Consider the following 25,745-nt stretch of genomic DNA (forward strand, 5'->3'; position numbering starts at 1 on the left):
GGGGATATGGCAAAGACGGGAGGTGGATTTTATGAAGGACATGGCATTGATATCTCAGCTGAAGGTCAAAGTGAGCACCACAGCTGAGAGTAGCATGACACCTTTTGAGTTGGTGACTGGAAAGAGCTTGAATTTCTGGAGGGGATTAGGATAATGGAATCGACCATATTGTTAAGTTGAAGAAATTGTCTTTATCTAAAGTCAATTGTTGGACAAACCACTTGATTTTGTACATGTAGTGAAAGGATCAGGAATGCTCACTGAGAGTTAAAGCAGGAGCTGTTATTCAAGGAAGAAGCCAAGGATTGGTTCTTGAGGGACTCTTAAATAACTAGGAAAGTAAGCCATCGAGAAAGGAGGTGGGCAGTTGAGAACTGGAAGATCAACATTGTCAGAACCACGGTAAATTTAAGAAACACGGGAATGCATCATGTAACACAGTTGATCTCACTGAATGTTTCTGACTTGGTTAGTTTGTGTTGTTATGATACTGTAAGTGGAGGGATTTCAAGAGTTGGTTGCAAGATGCGCTGGCCTGGATCTTAGATGCTAAAATCTTTAGACAGGAAAGAAGGTATGGAAATTTGCAACAGAAAACGTGGAGCTTTTGAAGATTGATAGTGATGATTTTGAAAGAGAGAGGCACTGAGCACCATAATATTTGGGAGCTACTTATAATATGAATTAGTGCTGGGGACAGGAAAGGTAGTTGACTGTTCAACTGTGGGAAGTAGGTTTGGGAGGCAGCAGGTGCATGACATAGGTGGAAGAATTGCAAGGTTGGGGGCTTTTGTGGTCCAGTAGCAGTGTCCATGCTCGAAGCCAGGATACCTGGGTTCAAATCCCAATTACTCCAGAATGTGTAATGAAATCTCTGAAAAGATTGATTTTTAAAACAAAATTTACAGCATTTAGAGCTGTGAGGATATTTAGCTTGGTGGGCAAGGAGAAGCAGCAGTATCAATAGCTGAACATTGTTTCCTATCTTTGACAAAGAAATGCTTGAGTTATCTATAAATTTGTTTAAGAGCTTGGTGGGTTGGGGGAGTGGGGGAGTTGCCCAAGTTGTAAGGATACAATTTATTGTAGAAAAAGGAATGCCAGTTAGCTCTCCAGAATTGAGGTTCAATAAAAATTATTGTGGTGCAGCTAGACACAGTGATGGATTGCTAAACCATCATGTGCGAGAAATGCTTGCCTATGTCCATTTGGGCTTTATGAAGTGAAGTTGGACATACATTAGCTGAATGATCAGAATAGGAAATCATGAAAGTTTCCCAGAAGGAGGATATCTAAGGTGGGCATAGCTATTATGTTGAATGGCAGCACCAAAGGCTAGGTGGTTTGAAATTTGAAAAAACAAGTTGAAATGACTTCGACTAGGCAGAAGGAAGAGCATAACAGGATGTAGGTGGTTACCAAAGGGAATTGTGTATTTTTATGTTTAAGGGTTTATAACTTGCATAATTGTGTCAACACTCATTACTGGTAAATGTGAGAGATATTGGACAAATGAGAGATTTACATTTTCATAGGAATCAATTTTAAACGTTCACAAATATTCTTGTAGAGTGCATCTTAATATTACGGATGTTTTACTTTTGTTTACTAACTCATTGAACCTTTTTAAAGCAAATTAAAACACAAAAATATATTAACGACATATTTGATAGAATTCAGTTGTCAAGAATGTAAATAATCAGATTTTGTCAATGCTATTTTTAATACATGAGACTGGGTATACGCTATAGACATAAGACTTTGAACACTTGGGATTATATAGTTAAATATTCCTGTATTTAAAGAAATCTATTTGCTGAGCTTACATGCCTTTGGACTGTGGGAGGAAACTGACACAGACACAGGGAAAACGTGCAAACTCCACACAGACAGTCACCCAAGTTTGGAATTGCACCTGGGTCCTGGTGCTGTGAGGCACCAATGCTAGGCAACAAATCTATCTTACACTTAACTCCAGTGTAAGATAGTCACTGGAGCTTTCAGAGAGCTCAGTTTTGACTTTAAGGAATAAGAAATGTACACTACAGATGTAGTGCAGCTGATGCAGAAAAGTCTGTGATAATAAAGTGTGAAGCTGGATGAAGACAGCAGGCCAAGCAGCATCTCAGGAGCACAAATGCTGACGTTTCGGGCCTAGACCCTTCATCAGAGAGGGGAATGGGGTGAGGGTTCTGGAATAAATAGGGAGAGAGGGGGAGGCGGACCGAAGATGGAGAGAAAAGAAGATAGGTGGAGAGAGTATAGGTGGAGAGGTAGGGAGGGGATAGGTCAGTCCACGGAAGACGGACAGGTCAAGGAGGTGGGATGAGGTTAGTAGGTAGGAAATGGAGGTGCAGTTTGGGGTGGGAGGAAGGGATGGTTGAGAGGAAGAACAGCTTAGGGAGGCAGAGACAGGCTGGGCTGGTTTTGGGATGCAGTGGGGGGAGGGGAAGAGCTGAGCTGGTTGTGTGATGCATTGGGGGGAGGGGACGAACTGTGCTGGTTTTGGGATGCAGTGGAGGAAGAGGAGATTTTGAAGCTGGTGAAGTCCACATTGATACCATTGGGCTGCAGGGTCCCAAGCGGAATATGAGTTGCTGTTCCTGCAACCTTCGGGTGGCATCATTGTGGCACTGCAGGAGGCCCATGATGGACATGTCATCTAAAGAATGGGAGGGGGATTTGAAATGGTTCGCGACTGGGATGTGCAGTTGTTTATTGCGAACCGAGCGGAGGTGTTCTGCAAAGCGGTCTCCAAGCCTCTGCTTGGTTTCCCCAATGTAGAGGAAGCCACACCGGGTACAATGGATGCAGTATACCACATTGGCACATGTGGAGGTGAACATCTGCTTGATATGGAAAGTCATCTTGGGGCCTGGGATGGGGGTGAGGGAGGAGATGTGGGGGCAAGTGTAACACTTCCTGTGGTTGCAGGGGACGGTGCCGGGTGTGGTGGGGTTGGAGGGCAGTGTGGAGCGAACGAGGGAGTGACGGAGAGTGGTCTCTCTGGGAAGTAGACAAGGGTGGGGATGGAAAAATGTCTTGGGTGGTGGGGTCGGATTGTAGATGGCGGAAGTGTCGGAGGATGATTTGTTGTATCCGGAGGTTGGTGGGGTGCTGTGTGAGAACGAGAGGGATCCTCTTTGGGCGGGGGCGGGGTGTGAGGCATGTGTTGCGGGAAATGTGGGAGACGCGGTCAAGGGCGTTCTCGACCACTGTGGGGGGAAAGTTGCGGTCCTTGAAGAACTTGGACATCTGGGATGTGCGGGAGTGGAATGCCTCATTGTGGGAGCAGATGCGGCGGAGGCGGAGGAATTGGGAATAGGGATGGAATTCTTGCAGGAGGGTGGGTGGGAGGAGGTGTATTCTAGGTAGCTGTGGGAGTCTGGTGGGCTTGAAATGGACATCAGTTACAAGCTGGTTGCCTGAGATGGAGACTGAGAGGTCCAGGAAGGTGAGGGATGTGTGGGAGATGGCCCAGGTGAACTTGAGATTGGAGTGGAAGGTGTTGGTGAAGTGGATGAACTGTTCGAGCTCCTCTGGGGAGCAAGAGGCAGCAATGATACAGTCATCAATGTAACGGAGGAAGAGGTGGGGTTTGGGGCCTGTGTAGGTGTGGAAGAGGGACTGTTCCACGTAACCTACAAAGTGGCAGGCATAGCTGGGGTCCATGCAGGTGCCCATGGCCACCCCCTTTGTCTGTAGGAAGTAGGAGGATTTGAAAGAGAAGTTGTTGAGGGTGAGGACGAGTTCAGCTAGGCAGATGAGGGTGTCGATGGAGGGGGACTAGTTCTGTAGGATGCCACCCGAAGGTTGCAGGAACAGCAACTCATATTCTGCTCGGGACCCCTGCAGCCCAATGGTATCAATGTGGACTTCACCAGCTTCAAAATCTCCCCTTCCCCCACCGCATCCCAAAACCAGCCCAGTTCATCTCCTCCCCCCACTGCATCACACAACCAGCCCAGCTCTTCCCCTCCCCGCACTGCATCCCAAAACCAGCCCAGCCTGTCTCTGCCTCCCTAAGCTGTTCTTCCTCTCAACCGTCCCTTCCTCCCACCCCAGCCGCAACTCCATTTCCTACCTACTAACCTCATCCCACCTCCTTGACCTGTCCATCTTCCCTGGACTGACCTATCCCCTCCCTACCTCCCCACCTATACTCTCCTCTTCACCTATTTTCTTTTCTCTCCATCTTCGGTCCGCCTCCCCTTCTCTCCCTATTTATTCCAGAACCCTCACCCCATCCCCCCCCTCTCTCGGTCTAGGCCCGAAACATCAGCTTTTGTGCTCCTGAGATGCTGCTTGGCCTGCTGCATTCATCCAGCTTCACACTTTCTTATCTTGGATTCTCCAGCATCTGCAGTTCCTATTATCTCTATCGCAGAAAAGTCTGTGTCTATTTTATGGAGATGATCCTAAATCTTATGGCAAATGTTTTCTCCTGCTGTTATACAGCACAGTTGGTGTCAATGTGAGGTAGACATCATTTTGTGTGATGCATAAGATAGTATAAAGTTGTATCTGCAGAAAGTAGACATAAAATATTTGGAAACCTATTAACAGCTTCTGAATTTAATGCCACTTTCAAAATCCAATTCATTGAAAGGAAATTGAAAATAGTTATTCTGTTCAAATAATTTCTACCAAATGTTCAGAAAAATTTAAAGGTGTCATTTGTTAGTTAAGTTTAAAATCAGAATTTTGAATAAAAAACAGCTTTCCTAATCGATCAGCATGCTTATTCAGCAGGTAGCTGAGCCATACAACCTGCATTATTCCAGGTCAAACTACTCGTTTAGCTGATCTCAGCCAAAGTAGCAGTAAGTAGGGCATTACAATGCCTTTACTACTTTGTAATTTAATTTAAGCAGAAAATGTTGGTGGCTTTGTAGATTTCTAACTGTAATTATTAACAAAGATGGAGGGATATGTGTCCAGCCGCAGCGTGTTTTCCCAGAAGCCTGTTGGAAGTTCATGTGTTCACACTTCTGAGGTCAAGATCTGGCTTGACTGTGATGTTCCCCATTGGTAAATAACTTGTCAAAATTCTTTGTCAAGACTCAAATAAGGGTGAATTGGATATAGTACCAGTGGCAAATCAGTACCTGTTGATTTGTACTCCAAGAATACCTATTTGGTGGGGAGTGAAGGTGAGGGAAAGGAACACGTTGTAAATTCAAGAAAAGCATGTAAAGGGAGGGGTACCCTTAATTCATGTAGAAGAAGTTTCTTGGGTCAAACTTATTCAGTTGATCATTGTTTTGTAATTGCTCTTGACCCCTTTTTCGAGGTGCTCACACAATTGATTGATATTAAAGATCCCAAATTCATGAAGCAACAATGTCCTGCAGCCTACTTGGAAGTCTTTTTGTACAGTTTGTAAATAACCAGTGTTTACTCGCATTAAATACAAATCTCATATTACAAGTGGCCAGTCCACAGCTGTATGCTACTAAAAGTGGTCAATTGCTTTTTTTGTAATTGACTTCTTTATGGTAGTGTGTATTTTTCTTCTTTAAAATATCGACCGGATTTCGGCCCAGAAGTTACTGTTCCATAATGTAGTTATTCACTCAACTACAGTGAGAAGGATGGCTTATTTACAACAGAACACCTACGTCACTGATGTGTTTTTATTCCGTAGTCTGCAATAATGATGTATAACATTGTTGTGTATAATTACCTATTAGAGCAATCGAGACTCTGGAAAATGTATCCAAATCCAGAAAAAATTCTCAGAACACTAGATATTTAAAATTTAACTTTGCTTGTTAAAATGTAATCAGTATTCGTAAAGGGTTAAAATCTAGTTTCTTTGGTAGAAAAGCTGTATATTAGATTAAATTTTCTGCATGCAGTGCTTCAGTCTACCACAGAAATGTATGTTGTCTGGATGATTGCCATTTCTGATAAGGACTACGTGTTGTTTAAAATATTAATTTAACAGTCGCCGTAAACTTTGCACACAATTTTCCACTCGGAAAGCGTATCTAGGAACTGCAGCATGCAACAGCAAAGCTTTGAACTTGAAAAACGAAACTTTGCAAGAAAGAAAGGCATAGCTTTTCATAAGTATGTGTTTGATATCGAGGAAGCTGCCTTTCGTGTTTGTCGGATAATGTCGCTATTGAGGGTGACACACTGGTGGCTGCAGGAGTAGGGAAATTAGCATTTTAATCTTGTGTGATTGCTTTAGCTCCCACTTTGCATGTGCGCCACCATTTATATGGATGCTATGCCAAACTGAAACAGAGAGTCAGGTCACCACGAAGAAATTCTTTGTACTTTATAGATACCATACATTTTGAAGTTAGTGGATAACTTACTGCTGAATAAAGCCTTTTCTCTTTCGAGAGGAAAATAAACAATATTGTTGAATAGAGAAAGTTATGCACATGGTCAAATTGCTGATTGCTTTCTGCCCACACAGCAGTCATGTCATGTGTTCGAACCGTCCCATTTGCACCAGTTTCTACCTATGAACGTTTGGTAGGCAATCGGGAAAGGATTGCTAGGCAATCGGGAAAGGATTGCTTTAAGCGCATTTATTGATTCTCCCGCGGAATACGTCTAAAAATATCGGTGTCACTTTTGTCGTATCATTAATACAGCCAGGCTTCTGCGACATTGTGTCTCACCAGATCAAATACATACTGTTCTGCACCATACGTTAGCGTATCGTTAACACCTGAATTGATGAGTCATATTCCGATAAATCATCTTTTTGCCTAAATAAACTCTCAAAATTGAAGTAACGGCCACGTTTTTGTGAATAATGTGAAACTCGTTACTAACAAATGGTTAACATTTCTTGGACTTTACATTGTGCTTTACCATCTTTGCTCGCAGTCATGTGAGTCTCACACAGGAAGGTCACACGCAAAGCACCAGGGAGCTTTAGACCCCTTGTGAGCCGTGCGCTTGTACTAAAGACATTAAATCTGTATAAAAACGCTTTACGAACCAAAGCAGTATTATCTACAGTAGACAGTATTAGTTTACAATTTAAAAAATAGAAACTGTGACCATCAGTGAGTGGTTCGGAGTGATCTACAACTGTCTGGGATTTCTGAAAGAGATGGCCGAATGGTTTATGTCGGTCTGGCAGTGTCTGTGGAGGAAAAAACTGAGTTAACGTTTCGGATACGGTGATCCGGTTCTGAGGAAGGGTCACCGGACCCGAAACGTTAACTCTGTTTTCTCCTTCACAGATGCTGCCAGACCTGCTGAGCTTCTCCAGCAACTTTTGCTTTCGTTCCTGATTTACAGCATCCGCAGTCCTTTTGGTTTATGTCAGTAGAGCTTTTTGAAAGTATTCTGAAAGCGGACCTTGCAGAGTGTGTATTTCTGAAAGCGGACCTTGCAGAGTGTGTATTGGACTGCTGCAGACTTGCTCCGGTATTTTATGTATCTTTTGGTATATTGAAAAGTTTCTGCAGTTAATAAATAATTACACCTCTGTGGGGCTGAATTTAATTTTACAGCACTTTGACTGTGACTCAGAACAGAATCTAACTAAAGACGATATTTAGAAAAGAGGCGTTTTGTTGATCTGTCAACGAGAGGAGGAGCAGAAACGCTCTGGTCGCTTTTATACACAATACAGTATGGATGTGTCGAACGGTTGTGAATTATTGTATTAAATTATCACTAATTGTTTAACTGGATGAAAAATATGACTCGATGTCTTGTCGCGATATTGCTTTTCATTGGCCATGTGTTCTGTAAATAAATTGTTTACGTAATTGTGGTAAAAGCATCTCGAAGCGGTATCGCATGTTTTCAAATTATTTATTAGGAATGCTCGCTAAGTATTTAAAACGGTACCCCTCTCATATTTAACCGAGATTGCATAGGCCCAAATAAGCATGGTGGTTGAAAGATATTACAGTTCTTATTAACTGCGAGGCTTTCCCGTATCGATCGTAACCCTCCTGTCGATCGCAACAGACTGCACTCGAAAATGGAGTCGAAAAAGTTTGATATCATATCCTTCCTCCCCGAAGGCAGTGTATTGCTTATGGTATGAATGGGTCGCGGAATGTAGTTATAGATCGTGCAGAATGAACCTTAGGCTGTGGAATGGGAATGTGAAGGGGGCCACTGTTGTTGAGACGCATTGAATACTTACTTAGCTTTGACTGCCTGTTCACAGACAATGGCTCCGACTCGGGAGCGGGAAAGCAGTCAGCAGTAGCACTGTGCCTGCATATTAGACACATGCCCCACCACATGCCAATCATACTTGCTACCTTGGGTTAAACAGGGATCGTTATCTGTGGGTCAGGACGCAGTGTTTGTGCTCCCGGATGCACTTTACATACGAAGTGCATCAGCAGCAAAGCAGTGGCGCTGTCTTAAAAAAAATCTGCCCTTTGCATCCTTGTCGACTGCAAGTACGGACTCGAACCTACAGCGATATTGTACATTCAGTGTGCACGCCGCCACGTTTTCCGAAGACTATACACGAAGACAGATCCACACTTGTATCACTAGAATGGTATAAACAATTTAGCCTTAACAAGGTCCTGTGCGCTGACGATGGTTATGGTGTGTGCGTGAGGTTTCTGAACACAGCAATATATCGCATTATTCACCCCAGAGAGGGTGAGTGACGTACTTGGGCGCAGATCCATATTTCCTCAAAGTATGCATAAAAGCCATAAACGTAGCGATTTTGATTGGTGATCACTACCGTCTAGCTATTTAGTAAAACGGGGTCAAATCCATGCCAAACAAACATAATCACGGGGAGCGGTGGAGACGTGGAGAGTAGGAAATTAAGGTTTGGAAGGAATCTTTGCCTTCGAAGTTCCATGTTGGCTCGTAAACTACGACATGAATATCGCCTACACCTTTAAGATCGCTATTTATCGAAATGGGTGATCGAAAACCTTAACGACAAGAACAAATTCCGTGAACAATAGGCAATAATATCTCGACTGGAAGAGCTGTTTCTGACCACGATGCCATTTTCTGTGACTTGTGAGCCGCATGATTGTAAGCACAAAGTAGTGTTAAAATTTTAAACGCCCTTTCCGCGTGTGACAGATCAGTTTGCTGGATGTAGTAGTGGCTCTGATCGCTCATGCTCCGGATCATTAATGGAGCTGCCATGTATATAGGTTGTCCTTCACACTCCGCGCCCTGCCCATGTTTACATGTGAAGAGCAAATACTATATTTAAAAGTACACAATGAATATCTTTCATTCAAGTCTAAGCGCAACTATTTTGAGACACTTGTTTTTAAAGAACTCTCTCATACTTTGAAGCAAAAGACGTGAGTTCTGTTTGTGCGTAGTTTTCAGTGATCGTAGCTGATGGAAGAGTACGTATTTCAGCAATGTTTTTCAATTCGTGTTTGTGACGTTATGGGATAAATAGGGATGTCAGTTTTATTGGTTGAGTGATCAGATGCTGAGGTCGCAGCTTTGTTTTTTTTAAGTTTTACCCCATAACTTTAGTATATTAATGTTGAGAATTTTCAGTAATTAGTCAGAATTCTTCTGCTCCGGCGGGCAGACTAAACAATTGCAGTCAACTCACTGTGCGCCGGCCCATCTCTCTGGATCGTTATTACCTTAAAGGCCGAAAAATAAAAGAAACTACAGACTCTGAATTTTTGAAACAAAACAGAATGTGCTGGCACCATCCAACGGGTCTGGCAGTATCTGTGGAGCCAACAGATGTTAAAGTTTCAAATGTAGACTAGTGGTCAACATTGACCAATTGTTTTGAAAAAAAATCTACACCTGGAGTGTTAACCCCATGCTCCTCTCTCTGCACATGCTGCCTGCAATATTTCTTGTGTTTATTACTTAAAAATGAACCTGACAATGAATTTAAGCAAAAGCAAAATAGTGATGTTATGTGTTAAATAATATAACAGAGACTTCTGGAAGTATTCAGCAAGTGAGCCAACGTGTTCAGAGAAGTAAAGGTGGAGGGGTTGTTTAGCTCAGTTTGCAGGATAGCTGGTTTGCAGTTCAGAGTGTTGTCAACAATGGCTTCAGTTCCTAGCTGAGGTTACCATGAAGGACTCCCCTTCTCAAACTCTCCCCTCACCTGAGGTGTGATGATCCTCAGGTTAGATGACTGCCAATCACCCCTCTCTCTCTCTCTCTCTCTCTCTCCCTCTCACTGTCTCTCTCTGAGTGAGCAGCTAGTGGTCTGGTTGGGCTATGCTATGTTTACCTTTTTATCCAGAAAAGCAGAGGTTCAGGTAATGATAATTTTCAGGAATTTTTATTGGAATGTACTTAAACATTTTTCACAGTTGAGATTGAGAGCAAGAGCTACACATTTATATAAAATATGAAAATTTGACTTGTTCTTGGTTTTAAAGATTTCAACTTATTTATCATTGTGATTGGAGTGAAAAGCGAGTTTTATTTCAATCTGTTTGATGTCCATGATTGTGGGTATTTCAAAACCACATTGAAAATGGAGGTGAAATTTCTTTTCACATTAATTTTTGCAAAATAGTCAGCACAAGTATGAAACCGCCAACATTTTGTGTTCTCGCTATTTTTTCATTTAAATGAGTCACACAAGTTTCACTCTTACTGGAATTAACAGTAAAGCAGTAGCATCAGTCCTTCTTTCTACAGTTTCCACTCAGACTTCCTCCTTGGTCTTGCTTTCATGAAAGCGGGTACTTTATAGTGAGGAGTGGATTCTCTATCATAGTTGCCCTTTAATAACCCCGACTGCTGGAACCACCATTGTTGCGCTAACCTCGCACAATGTTGATATGACTAATTCTGCAACAGAAATACCGGCAAACTAGTGGAAAGTTTGACTTTTTCTCCCTTTTCCTCTCCACATTTAATGTGGGCTATGGTATTGTCAGGATTAATTCAAGTAAGATCAGCCGAGCCAAGAAATTGCATTGTGGTCCTTTACAGATTGTATAGCTCAGTGTCACACCATATGGTACATGTATTAGTGTGATGTCAAGACACTCATCCCTTGCTTCTTTAAATTCAGTTTTTGACAAAATACTGTGTTAATATTGGGTCATCATACTGACAAATCCTTTTTCAAAAGACAGTTTGTAAATCAAAAGTGGATTTTGTTCCACACCAGGGTCATTTGTATAACCATTGGTGTCTATGCCTTTAATCATGTAGGCTCAATCCCAAACTCCCTTCTTTAATCTTGCCGCATTTCTATGCCTTTCTCCTCCTCCAAATTACTCTATGAAATGTAACCCTTCGACAACATTTTTGGCCATATATCTAATACCTCTTGGTGTAGCTTGGTGTCAAACCTTGCCTGATTACCATGCCTGTGAACTATTTTGGGATATTTTACGATGTTAATAACACTATTAAAAACACATATTGTTGTTTTTATCCCCAACTATTAAATGACATAACAGTACAACTGTCAGGTGGACTGACTTTTTGAACTGCATTGACATTTGAAAGTTTGAGTTTGCACTTGAAGTTAACTCTGAAATTGAGACCAATTTGTAATTCCATAAACCTTAATATGTAAATATGACATTGCTTTACTGGAGACATGAAAGAGGTCATTTTGTTTTCCATTACAATGAAATCCAGGAAATTGCTTGACCCTGCTGAATAGCTAATAAATCAAAATAAATTAATATGGATTGTCTTTGCTTCATTTTTAATTTCATAAATTGTGTATTATGACAATGGTAGAAATAGATGATTACATCCTTTATGAGAGTACAAATCTTATGGCCATTATAATTCTCTTAGAGTCATTCTTATCGGAAGATAGAATGGCTTTTATTCAAAGTAAGTGCTTGGATGGATTGTCCATCTGGAAAGATGAAAATTGTGAATCAAACTCTGTACCTGACTCTTATTAGCTTAATTCACCCAAAATAAATACGCTAAGTTCTGTAAATGTAACCGTGAATTATTTCATTTTCAGGAACAGAATAGGTTCATGCTTTAAATTTGTTCAATCTAGTATTTAAACTTGACTAATGCCACTGCTGTATCCTGAAATTTCATGACAGCTTCTGATATTTGTTAAATAATTAATTTTGAGATTTTGGCCATATGGCCTGCTGTCATTTTTGCACCATCCGTAACTTATTAAACTTATGGACCACCACAGGATGTGAGCTGCATGTAAAAAAAAATGGACAGCTTTAATCTAGGGTGCACAAAGGAATAAATGTGCTCTGTGCTTAACTCTGCAGTGAAACGTGAGCCTCTGTACCGTATGTTTGAGTCAGTCTTCTGCATTAATGTCAAGTTTCTATGTCAACTTGCCAATTTGAAATAAATTTGCAAGTTGGCATCAGTGGTGATTGATTGGAAGAAACAAACTTGATACAAGGACATCTCTGGTGAGTGATGGACTATTCTTTGTAGTAAAATCAATATTTGCAGGGTTTGTGACACTACTATTATAGTTATTGTTACTTTCTAATTCTTCAGTTATTTTTGTATACATAATCAACTGTATTTTCTGTAGACATGATGTGCAGTTTCTGCCCAATGTGGGAGATCGGGAAGAATTTAAATATGCCTGGAGACTGCATCTGCAGGAAGTATGTTTGATTGCAAATTCTACCAGACCATAAGGATCGGTTGGAGTGGCAATTACAGGCAACGAGAAGTTTACAAGAGCAAGGGAAGGTGTGATGGATGCCAGTTTCAGGAAGGTAGAAAAGGTGTCGATACAGTTAGGTATGTGGTTGAGAGCTAGAAAAGGTAGGAGAGGTTGCTAGGTTGAGCAGGAGTCTCCAGTGGCTAACTCCATCTCAAATAGGTAAGCCATTTTGGATGCTGCAGCAGGGGGAACGGCCTCTCTGATGAGTATTGCCATGATAGGCAGGCTTCTGAAACTGTGACTGGCTCTGTTGTAATTAGCAATATGCCAGGTACCAAGCGATAAATTGTTATAGGGGACTTTCTAGTTTGGGGCACGGGCAAACATTTCTGCAGCCGTCAGCGAGACATCAGGATGCTTCCCTGGTGACAGAGTCAAGAACGTCTTGAAGAGAATGCAGACTATTCTGAAAAGGGACAGTGTTCAGCAGGAGGTTGTGGTGCGTGTTGCTGCCAACAATATAGCTAGGGAAAGGGATGAGGTTCTACAGATAGAATATAGGAAACTAAGCAGGAGGTTAAAAAGTAGATCCTCAAAGTTAGTAATATCTGGACTACTACTGGTGCCATGTGCGTGTGAGAATAGGAATAGAGGATAGAGCAGATGAATGAAAGGCTGAAGAATTGTTATGGGGATGAGAATTCACATTTTTGGACCATTGGGATCGCTTCAGGGGTAGAAATGACCTGTACAAGAGGACCAGGGTTTCACCTGAAGTGGAAGGGGACTAATGTATAGTGCTCCTCAGGAAGCCTTAAACTATTTGATGAGTGGGTAAAACCAAAGCATTATTGAGAAAAGACAAAAGGGTGAGGTTGGTACAAAAAATAGGGGATCAAGTCTAATAGTCAAGTCAGACAAGAGCTCGGCAGAGAATGAATGAAGACTGATAAATTAAACTGCATTTACTTCAATGAAAGAGGAATGACAGGTAAGACAAATGAACTCAAGGTATAGTTGGGAACACGGGACTGGCATATAATTAGCTATTATAGAAATGTGGTTCAGGGATGGACAGGAATGGCAGTTCAATGTTCCAGGGTATAGATGTTATAGGAAAGATAGAAAGGGAGGTAAGAGAGGGACAGTGGAGTTTTGGGAGGACATTACTTGGTATTTAGGGAGAATAATCCTGGGAGATTGTCCAGTGAAATTGTATGGGTGGAACTAAGAAATAAGAAAGGGATGATCACTTTGTCAGGATTATACTATGGACCCCCCCCAATAGTTATCGGGAAATTGAGGAGCGAATATGTATGGAGATCTCAGATATCTGTAGGAATAATGGAGTTGTAATAGAAGGGGATTTTAACTTAAATCCTTCCCCCTCCAGGCTGTTAAGTGTGTACCAGAAAATCTTATAATTCAACATGTGGATGTACCTACTGGAGAAGAAGCAATACTTGACCTTCTGTTGAGAAGTAAGACCGGGCAAGTTATGAAGGTGTCAGTGAGGGAGCACTCTGGGGGCACGTGATCATAATTTACTGGTTTTAAAAAAATTATGGAAAATGGTAGAACTGATCAATAAACTAAAGTTCCAAATTGGAAGAAGGCCAATTTTATTGATATTAAGCAGTAACTTTCAAAAGTTGATTGAGGGGAGGCTCTTTGCAGGTCAAAAGGACATTGAAAATTAGGAGGCCTTTAAAAATGAGAGTTCAGAGACAATATGTTCCTGTTAGTGTGAAAGGAAAGACTGGTAGATGTAGGGAATGCTGGATGACTAGAGAAATTGAGGCACTGGTCAAGAAAAAGGAGGAGGCACATATCAGGGCAGTACGGTGGCTCAGTACTTAGCTCACAGCACCCCTCAATCAACTTTTGAAAGTTACTGCTTAATATCAATAAAATTGGCCTTCTTCCAATTTGGAACTTTAATTTATTGATCAGTTCTACCATTTTCCATAATTTTTTTAAACCAGTAAATTATGATCACGTGCCCCCAGAGTGCTCCCTCACTGACACCTTCATAACTTGCCCGGTCTTATTTCTCAACAGATAGTCAAGTATTGCTTCTTCTCCAGTAGGTACATCCACATGTTGAATTATAAGATTTTCTGGTACACATTTAACAGCCTGGAGGGGGAAGGATTTAAGTTAAAATCCCCTTCTATTACAACTCCATTATTCCTACAGATATCTGAGATCTCCATACATATTCACTCCTCAATTTCCCGATAACTATTGGGGGGGGGGTCCATAGTATAATCCTGACAAAGTGATCATCCCTTTCTTATTTCTTAGTTCCACCCATACAATTTCACTGGACAATCTCCCAGGAATCTGGGTTTGATTTCACCCTTGCGTGACTGTCCATGTGGAACATAGAACATTATAGTGCAGTACAGGCCCTTCGACCCTCAATGTTGCGCTGACCTGTGAAACCAATCTGAAGCCCATCGAACCTACACTATTCCATTATCATCCATATGATTATCCAATGACCATTTAAATGCCCTTAAAGTTGATGCGTCTACTATTGATGCAGGCAGGGCATTCCATCCCTTACTACTCTCTGAGTAAAGAACCTACGTCTGACAACTGTCCTATATCTATTACCCTTCAGTTTAAAGCTATGTCCCCTTGTGCTAGCCATCACCATCTGAGGAAAAAGGCTCTCACTGTCCACCCCATCTAATCATCTTGTATGCCTGTATTAAGTCACCTCTTAACCTTCTTCTCTCTAACAAAAACAGCCTCAAGTCCCTCAGCCTTTCCTCATAAGACCTTCCCTCCATACCAGGCAACATCCTGGTAAATCTCCTCTACACCCTATCCAATGCTTCCATATCCTTCCTATAATGCAGCGACCAGAACTGTATGCAATATTCCAAGTGCCCCCACACCAGAGTTTTGTACAGCTGCAATGTGACCTCATGGCTCCAAAACTCAACCCTTCTACCAATAAAACCTACACACTGCACACCTTCTTAACAACCCTCTCAACCTGGGTGGCAACTTTGAGGGATCTATGCACATGGATACCAAGATCTCTCTGCTCATCTACACTACCAAGAATCTTACCATTAGCCCAGTATTCTGTATTCCTGTTACTCCTTCTAAAGTGAGTCACCTCACATTTTATCACATTAAACTCCATTTGCTACCTCTCCGCCCGGCAGTGCAGCTTATCTATGTCCCTCTGTAACCTGCAACATTCTTCCACACTATCCACAACGCCACCGACTTTAGTGCCATCTGCAAATTTACTCACCCACTCTTCTACGCCCTCATCCAGGTCATTTATAAAAATGGCAAACAGCAGTAGCCCCAAAGCTGATCCTTGCAGTAATCTACTAGTAACTGAACTCCAGGATGAACATTTCCCTCAACCATACTCCTCCCTTCCCCTTGTCCACTAAGCAAAGCTTCCAAGGTTCTTACCTTCTATAGCCATAAGTTTGCACATTCTCCCCATGTCTGTGTGGGTTTCCTTTGGGTGCTCCGGTTTCCTCCCACAGTCCAAAGATGTGCCAATTAGGTGCTTGGCCATGCTGAATTGCCCAAGGTGCCCAGCGATGTTTAGGTTAGGTGGGTTAGCCAGGGGAAATGCAGGGATAGGAGAATGAGTCTGGGTGAGACACTCTTCGGAGGGGTGGTGTGGACTTGTTGGGCCGAATGGCCTGTTCCACACTGTAGGGATTCTATGATTCACTCTGTCCCAGCTTTCTATACCTGATATACCTGTTCTTTGCATTGTAGGGAGAGGCTGCATAAACTGGGGCTTTTTTCCATGGATTGTCAGAGGCTGAGGGGTGACCTTATCGACCTTTACAAAATCATAAGGGGTGTGGATAGGGTAAATAGCCAAGGTCTTTTTTTCTCGGGGGAGAGGGGAGTCCAAATCTAGAGGACACAGGTTTAAGGCGGGAGGGGAAAGAGTTAAAAAGGACCTGAGTATTAACTTCTTCTTACAGAGGGTGATGCCAGTATGGAACAAGTTGCCAGAGAAAGTGGTGGAGGTGGGTACCGTTGCAACATTTAAAAGACCTCTGGATGGGTATGTGAATAGGAAGTATCTTGGAGGGATTTGAGCCAAATGCAGACAAATGGGACTAGATATGATTTAGATGTTTGGTCAACACGGACGAGTCGGATCAAAGGACCTGGTTCTGTGATGTACGACTCTATGACTCTGACTGTATTAGTTGATGACATGATTTTGATTCTTTCACATTATCTATTTATAACATTTTTTGATAAACTTTTTTTATTAAAAAATGCATAATCTATTATACTGGTATTAAGTTGAAAGAACTTTGTATCCCCCACTGATTTAATGTATGCTGCATAACATGGTTACTGGATCAAAAACCAGAAAGATCCCAAATTTGATCCATTGGCTAGTTGGCTAAAAAGGTAGGATAGTGGTTGGATATTCACTATGCTGCAAAGAAGAAAAACTAACCAGTGTTGTCTTGCAGCAGTTGTTACATAGTAAATCCTACTTAATATAAAAATGTGTGAATGCGTGTCAGGTAATAACAGGATTGGACTTTGCCATAATCTCTTGCCATACCTCTGATTAAGTAACCTGCTAAAATTCCACTTGAGGAAATGTACTGGTGTCCCTACCCCAGCAGAACTTGTAATTGTTGGAAGAAAGCAGTTAGGAAGGATGGAAGTTGGAGGCCAGTGAGCAGTGCTTCATTTAATGTTTTGCTGTTCAAATGGAGGTTGTCTGTTTCAGTGAAAACAGTGTGAGCAGCCGGTGTTTCCGGAGTGGCTCAAGATGCTGCATTGTTTGCTGCAGAAACTCTGAGGAATTGTCAAAAACTAATCTAGCTGAGTTTGTATTTCTGACTGATTCTATGTAATGTCAGTGCAGTGTAACCACAAGCCGTGGAAACCACCAAAGCCTATCTTTTGTCCTATGATGGTTGCCTTTTAAAGAGAAAAATGCAGCTGTATGGTAATATAGTGAATTGCTATGTAGTCCTTTAAATTATTACTAAAGCGTGAGGCCTATGTTCAGTTTATTACTATGTTAGCATTCAGATAAATGTGCTCTGACAATGGAGCTCTGATAAATGTAAAATTCAATCCCCCCAATCTAACAAACACACTACCCAGAGTGAGCATTATAGCTACGTGCCTTAGGCTGGTATCATTGTTGAAACACATACTTTATTTAAATTATACCGACACCATTAGTTGTCCAAATCTTAGGGATTAGCTCAGTACTGTACCCAGTAAGTAGTACTGGAAAATCAGTGGGTAATAAATTGTATTTTGCATTTTAGTGAATATACTTTATAATAAATGGAGAAAAGTGATAAGCAAAGTGTGGTTTTCCATTTGTGGGAACTCCAGTGATTGCGTGCAGATTTAGCTGTATGTATTCCTCACATTGTATGTGGTTATTTCCAGTGTAGCATCAGGAACAGTGTGGTGGAACATCTACTAAGAGGTTTCCTAAAGAGATGGACAGAAAACAGCAGTATCTAGCCAACTTAGACTGACAAATTTCCTTTTCATAGATTGGCTACACATTCCCGAGGAGAGTGAATATTTTGCAAGGTGAAATGAGAAGATGACCAAAAGTGAGGAATTGTATTATACCGTTTTTTTTTCATAGCTTCTACCTGTTGTTACTTTATAATTTATTAGTTTGGGTGTCAAATGTGATTCAGTGGGTACGTTGCTCACCTCAGATTTAGATTGTGGATCAAGTTTAATTGTAATACCTGTTGGAATGTACTTCCATTTGAATGCCTGCTAGGCCAAGATTTGGCTCAATTATTATGCACCCCAAAATTCCAGAGCTTGATAGCACCCACTATATAGACTGAAAGAATGAAGAATGAGGACTGCAGTGTGGCAAAAACCAGTGCTTTCAGGAGATGTGAACAGTGAAAATCAGAGGAGAGGGAGGATTTTTAAAATAAGTATCAATTATTGACTATACTGTGGACATTATGAGGAAACTTCAGAATGCTTCTTTTGTCATTTTGAAAAGTAGGTTCACATGAAGACCTTTCTCAAGATCAAAGAACTATTTCATAAACTAATGTTGTCAATTCAAAAAGCTTACTGACCCAACCTGTCCATCTTCTCTTCCACCTACGTGCCCCACCCACGTCACTGACCAATCCCACCACTCCCTACCTGCACTCACTGATCACCATCCCATCTACTAACCTGCAGGCCCACCCCTCCTCCCTATTTATTTCTGAGCCCCCTTCCCCCTCCCCATTTCTGAAGAAGGGTCCTGACCCAAAACGTCAACTTTCCTGCTCCTCTGATACTGCCTGGCCTTCTGTGTTCCTCCAGCTCCACACTATGTTACCTCTGGCCCTTGTTAATTTTAATTCTAAAATTAAACCAAATAATTGGATTAAATATATGCAGATTGAACGACAGTGTCACCTTAGTACAAATCTGTGCTTTCAAAAGTGATTTTCATGCAAGTATCACATGGAACCCAAAATATCGCATTGTGACAGCATAAATGACTGCCTGAGGTGTCCCTGTATAAGATTTGAATTTTCAGCAGAAGCTTCTGATATGTCACTCGTGTTCCCACAAAACTGAAGAAGAGTGATAAATTCTTGGAGATAACAAGGCCACAGGTTTTAAGTATCAACTGATTCTTTGTATTCTGTAATCACTGAAAGCTTGGATGCTTGATTTGACATACACAAAGCCAATTTTCCTCAAACCAACCCATTAAAAAAGTTCAAACATGTTTAAACTTTTTATTCTAAATGAGAATTTAGTGCTTTCCTGTGGGATTAATGGGCCAATAATTCAATTGAAAATGTCAGAGGGCTATATAAATAACTAAAATGAAACATAAATGGTATACAATTATTTAACCTTCAGGTAAAACCAAGAGGGAAAACATTGAAATTATGTTTTAGTTTCTCCTATTTTTAAAAATTGCATAGATGTTTTACACTAACTTTGGCAAATTTGCTAGCAGGAACTGATAATGCAAACATTTTTAACTTCTGTGTCATGGCTAAATGTTAATGTTTTAAAATACATTCATGTGATATGGGCATCTTTGGCTAGGCGAGCACTTATTGCCCACCCCTAGTTGCCCTTAACAAACTGGTGGTGAGCTGCCTTCTTGAACTGCTGCAGTCTGTGTCCTGCATGATACATGTATAGGTGTGTAGGAAGTAGGAACAAGATTAAATCATTCAGACCCTCAAGCCTGCTTTGCCATTCAGTAAGATCATGGTTAATCTGTTTATGGCTTCAATCCCATTTTCCTGCCTATCTTCTATAATCCTTCAAAACTCTGTCCAACTCACCCTTGAATATATTCAATGACCCAGGCTCAGTGCTCTGAGCTACGAATTCCAAACATTTTAACAACCTTCTGAGAAAAGAAATTCCTTCTCATGTAAGTTTTGTTGGGAGGTCCCTTTATTCTCAGTCACCAGTGACTGCTGTTATTTGCCAATTCTTATCCATAGCCAAACTGTTTCTACATTTGTATCCTCTGAACCAAGATCATTTCTCATCATTAGAGAAACAAATCATCCTTTGTTAACATTAATAACACTTGCTTTTCCTTTCCGCATGTCCTTCTGAAAGGTCATTTATATTTGAATATTTAGTTCCTAGCTTAGGTCACCTTATAACCATGTCTGTCATTGTACTCACTTATTTCCATTTGTGCCATTAATTCCTCTTTCCTGTTAAAATACTAACATATATTCACGTAAGAGCTTTAAGTTATTTTAACTATTTTTCCCAACAGTTATTTGCTACTGAACTCATACGGTGTATGTACTGTCACTCCCTCTCACGCTCTGCCACTCTATCACGTTCCTGTGTTCCTAGCCTCAGCTATTGTCTGGCCCTTTTTTCTTTAACTTCCTAAATTTTATCCCAGCTGAGCCCCTCCCACTGTTCATTTTAATGCATTATCTACAGCCCTAGATATTAAATTCACCAGGACACTAGTTCCATTGCGTTTCAAGTGAAGCCCATTCCACAGGTAGAGTTACCTCTTTTCCCAATACTAGTGCTGGTACCCAATGAACTGTAACCCATTTCTCCAACACCAATCTTTAGACCTATGAATTCAGTATTAATTTTATTTGTTCGTGGCTCAGGTAATAATCCAGAGAATATTACACGTTTGTCTGTTTTTACTTTATTTCTTAACTGTTCATACTCTCTCAACAAAACGTCTTTCTATGATATCAATGACGTAGGTGAGACTAAGTAGATGATGACAATGGGATCCTTTTCCTCCCATTGCCCAGACCCAAGATGACGTTCCTAACTTGGGCACTTGCAGGCAGCAGTGCAGTCCGGAATGTGCTCTTGGTTGTATCAAACGATATCTATCCCTACATAATGTTTGCTTCTATTACTACAATCCTGATTACTTCCCTGTATCATTGCCCTCTGGCCAGTTGTACTGTTTTCAAATTCCTCATCCACCCTGCATTGTATATTGTCATTCACGCATACTGCAAGAAACCTGGATCTGTTGGATAAAGACTGAAGCTCCTCTAATTAGATTAGATTAGATTAGATTCCCTACAGTGTGGAAACAGGCCCTCTATGCTGGATCCCCATTTCTGCCTCATTCATAGCCATGTCCCCTGTCCCTGACCACTAACTAAATGTTTATTTATTAAATCAAAGGGATGTGACTACCTTCTGAGAAAAATTGCTTGGGTGATTTTCTGCCTTGTTCATGCATTGCCGAGTCTGAAGATCGTCAATTCTGACCTGAAATTCCTTGGTCTACAGACACTTGGTGCAGATATGATTTACTGTAGGTCACACTGATCCTCTAATTCCTACAAGCTACAATTGCAAACCATCTTGTTGTATGTGTTTTCCATTATTTAACTATTTAAGTTTCATTTTTAAAAAGCACAGAACAATTATTTGTGGATATAGTAAGTGTTTAAACAGTTAGGATATAAATATAACATACTGCTTTAAGCTTCCTGGTATCTGATTTGATTTATTTTTGTTACATTTATTGAGATACAGTAAAAAGTATTGTTTTGTGTCCTATACAGACGAATCGTACTTTACATTATCACATCATGTTAATAGAACAGAATGCAGAATATAGTGTTACACCCACTGAGAAAGTGCAGACAAAGATAAAAAAAAATAAAACTTTAGTATATGAGAGATCCGTTCATAAATCTGATAACAGCAGGAGAGAAGCTGTTCTTAAATCTGTTGGTACATGTTTTGAAATTTTTTTATCTTCTGCCCGATGGTAAGGGTGGAGGAAAATATAACTGGAGTAGGAGGGATCCTTGATTACATTGGCTGCTTTCCCAAGGCAGTGGGAAGTGTAGACAGAGTCAATGAAAGGAAGGCTGGTTTCTATGATGGATTGGACTCCATTCACATCTCCCTGTAATTTCTCATGGTCTTGGCAGAGCAGTTGCCATCCCAAGTTGTGATGCATCTGGGTAGGATGCTTTCTATGGTGCATCTACGGAATTTGGTAAGAGTCATTGTGGACATGCTGAATTTCCTTCGCCTTCTGAGGAAGTAGAGGAGTTTGTGTTTTTTTTTGACTGGAATCTTGACATGGATGGACCAGGATAGATCATTGGTGATATTTACTCCTAGGAAATTGAAGCTCTTGACCACCTCTGGCCTTGGCACTATTCGTACTGACAAGGCATGGCCTCCACTCTATTTCGTGAAGTTGATGACCAACTCCTTTGTTTTGCTGACATTAATGGAAAGCTTATTGCCTTTACACCCTGCTACTAACTTATCTCCTTCCTGTACTCTGTCTCATTGTTTGAAATTTGACCCACCACAGTGGTGTCATCAGCAAATTTGTAAATGGAGTTGAAACTGAATTTGGCCACACAGTTGTGAGTGTATAAGGAGTGTAGATAAGGGGCTGACTGTGTAGTTTTGCGAGGCAAGGTTTTTGCAGATTATTGTGGAGGAGATGTGTTGCCTAGACTCACTGATTGTGTTTTGCGGCTCATGAAGTCGAAGATCCAGTTGCAAAGGGAGGAGCAGTGTTCTAAGTCTTGGAGTTTGGAGATGAGTTGTTTTTTGAAATTATGGTGTAGAAGGCAGAACTAAATAAATAGGATTCTGTCACAGCTGTCCTTGTTATCCAGATGTTCCAGGGATGAGTGTGGGGCCAGGCATCTGGCATCCGACACAGACCTGTTGCGATGGTAGGTGAATTGTGGCGGATCAAGGCAATCCAGGAGGTTGGAGCTGATGTGTGTCATTACTAACTTGGTGAAGCACTTCATAATGGTAGATCTCAGAGCCACTGGGTAGTAGTCAGTAAGGCATGTTGCCTGATTTTCCTTTGGCATTGAGATGATTGTTGTCTTCTTGAAGCAGATGGGAACTTCACATCGTAGTTAGGAGAGGTTAATGATGTCTGCAAATACTCCTGCCTGCTGGTATGTCTTAGTTTGATCTGCTGACCTGGTTTAGAAAAAAAGAATACACAGCCACCAATCAACCTACTCACCTAATTTATGTATTATGCTTCAAGTTTAAGATTTTGCTGTCTCTCACCCTAACGTTTGGACTGCTGACCATCTTGTTTCAACAAAAAAGCAGAATGTCGTCTCTTATCTCACTGCACCAAATGTCTAATTGAAGTACTCTTTCTGAGCCGTGCTCTATGAAGTTGGCCTCCATATTACTTATTCTTTGCATTAGCAATAGACCCTCTACATGCATTCATATAACAGCAAGAATTCCAAAGACTTGAAGCGGCAACACTAGCTTTGACTAACACTAAATTTACGTAAATTAATATTAGAGTTAAATACTAAGTGCAATATTCACTTTAAACAGATATCAATCTTTGGAACACTTAAAATCTTTCACTGACAAAATGCTAAGTCCTCTGCAGAGTCCTATTGAGCTGGTCTGTAAAACTCTACTTCCTAATCTAGGTGATGACGTGCAGGTTTAAGGGAGTGTCATTTGGAAGAAGAACTATGTACCTGTTCGGGGGGATGTAAAATTGCAAGGCACTTATGAGGAATAATAACAAGAGAGATCATTTGTTTCAAGCATTTACCTCTCAAACAACACTACAAACTGAAATGGCTAGTAATGATTGACACGACCATGGTAAATAAAGATATATGCAATAATTCAAGATCCTCGTCAAAATGTCTGGAAAAACGAACTGAATTTTCTTTTGTCAAAGTAGTCTGGAACCTTGACTTTCCTGCTCTTCTGATGTTGCCCGACCTGCTGTGTTCCTCTAGCTCCACACTGTATTGACTCTGATGTCCAGCATCTGCAGTCCTTTCTACTTCCTAGTTGCTGGATTTTTTTAACTTAACTTTTTAAAAGGTGAATGAAATTTAGACTTATTTCCTAATGAAAATTAAATGCAGCAGGTCCTTGTTTGAGAACTATTCAAAAGGAAGTTATTTATTGATAAATGTAATTGGTTACCTTGGGGTAATGTAACACTGTAAGAATCTGCTTCATCAATAACATTCAAAATCTTGAAATTCCTACCTAAGACACAGTAAGTCTACCAACGCCAGATGAACAGCAGTGGTTCATGAAGTCTTCTCATCATCACTTTCTCAAGGGAAGTTAGGGATGGTCATTGAAAGCTGGTCAGGTAGAACAGGCTGAAAATGGCATTTTGGGTGGAAGGACCTCATCAATCTCACAAAGAATTCTATGGATTCCTGTCAAAGTCTTTATGGTTGAGAACAGGATTTTATGTTGGGTGTCATCCTTCTGAGCACGATTTAAACCTAAGACAACAAGGTGTAGAGCTGGACGAACACAGCAGGCCGAGCAGGAAAGCTGACGTTTCAGGCCTAGACCCTTGTAGAGAAATGGGGGAGGGGAAGGGGGTTCTGAAATAAATAGGGAGAGAGGAGGAGGCGGCTCAAAGATGGCTAGAGGAGAGGATAGGTGGAGAGGAGACAGACAAGTCAAAGAGGCGGGGATGGAGCCAGTAAAGGTGAGTGTAGTTGGGGAGGTAGGGAGGAGATAGGTCAGCCCAGGGAGGATGGACAAGTTAAGGGGCTGGGATAAGGTTAGTAGGTAGGAAATGGGGGTGCAGCTCGAGGTGGGAGGAGGGGATAGGTCAGAGGAAGAACAGGTTAGGGAGGCAGGGACAAGCTGGTCTGGTTTTGGGATGCGGTCGGGGGAGGGGAGATTTTGAAGCTTGTGAAATCCACATTGATACCATTGGGCTGAAGGGTTCCCAAGCAGAATATGAGTTGCTGTTCCTGCAACCTTCGGGTGGAATCGTTGTGGCACTGCAGGAGGCCCAGGTGGAAACGTCACCTGAGGAATGGGAGGGGAGTTGAAATGGTTCGCGACTGGGAGTTGCAGTTGTTTATTGTGAACCGAGCGTAGGTGTTCTGCAAAGCAGTCCCCAAGACTCCACTTGGTTTCGCCAGTTTGGAGGAGGCCACAACAGGGTACAGTGGATGCAGTATACCACAATGGCAGATGTGCAGGTGAACATCTGCTTGATGTGGAAAGTCTTCTTGGGGCCTGGGATGGGGGTGAGGGAGGAGGTGCAGGGGCAGGTGTAGCACTTGCTGTGGTTGCAGGGAAAGGTGCTGGGTGTGGCGGGGCTGGAGGGGAGTGTGGAGCGGACAAGGGAGTCACGGAGAGAGTGGTCCCTCTGGAAAGCAGACAAGGGTAGGGAGGGAAAAATATCTTTGGTGGTGTCAGATTGCAGATGGAAGTGTCCAAGGATGATGTGTTGGATCCGGAGGTTGGTAGGGTGTTATGTAAGGACAAGGGGGATTCTTTTTTGGTTGTTATTGCAGGGACGGGGTGGGGGGATGAGTTGTAGGAAATGCGGGAGACATAGTCGAGGGTGTTCTCGACCACTGCAGGGGGGAAAGTTGCAGTCCTTGAAAAACAAGGACATCTGAGATGCACGGGAGTGGAATGCCTCATCCTGGGAGCAGATGCGGCAGAGGTGAACGAATTGGGAATAGGTGATGGGGGATGGCATTTTTGCAGGAACGTGGGTGGGAGGAGTTGTATTCTAGGTAGCTGTGGGAGTCGGTGGGCATGAAATGGATATTGGTTTCTAGGTGGTTGCCCCAGTTGGAGACAGAGAGGTGCAGGAAGGTGAGAGAAGTGTTAGTGATGGTCCAGGTGAACTTAAGTTTGGAGTGGAAGGTGTTGGTGAAGTGGATGAACTGTTCAAGCT

At 41.7% G+C, this 25,745-nt stretch overlaps 1 protein-coding gene across 6 annotated transcripts in view; it reads left to right on the forward strand.

Annotated features, from left to right (window-relative positions):
* bcor (BCL6 corepressor) overlaps positions 1–25,745 on the forward strand; it is a 311,037-nt gene that overhangs the window by 2,126 nt on the left and 283,166 nt on the right. The window contains exon 1 of one of the 6 annotated variants that reach the window (XM_048540215.2): positions 8,229–9,003. The exons of the other annotated variants lie outside the window; for them this stretch is intronic. Within the exon in view, the coding sequence (XP_048396172.1) occupies positions 8,998–9,003 (6 nt within the window). The 5' untranslated portion in view covers positions 8,229–8,997. Of the gene's footprint in view, positions 1–8,228; positions 9,004–25,745 lie in introns of those variants that run through there. 6 annotated transcript variants of the gene reach the window in all.

The sequence above is a fragment of the Stegostoma tigrinum genome, chromosome 12, assembly GCF_030684315.1.
Source record: "Stegostoma tigrinum isolate sSteTig4 chromosome 12, sSteTig4.hap1, whole genome shotgun sequence".
NCBI classification, from domain to species: domain Eukaryota; kingdom Metazoa; phylum Chordata; class Chondrichthyes; order Orectolobiformes; family Stegostomatidae; genus Stegostoma; species Stegostoma tigrinum.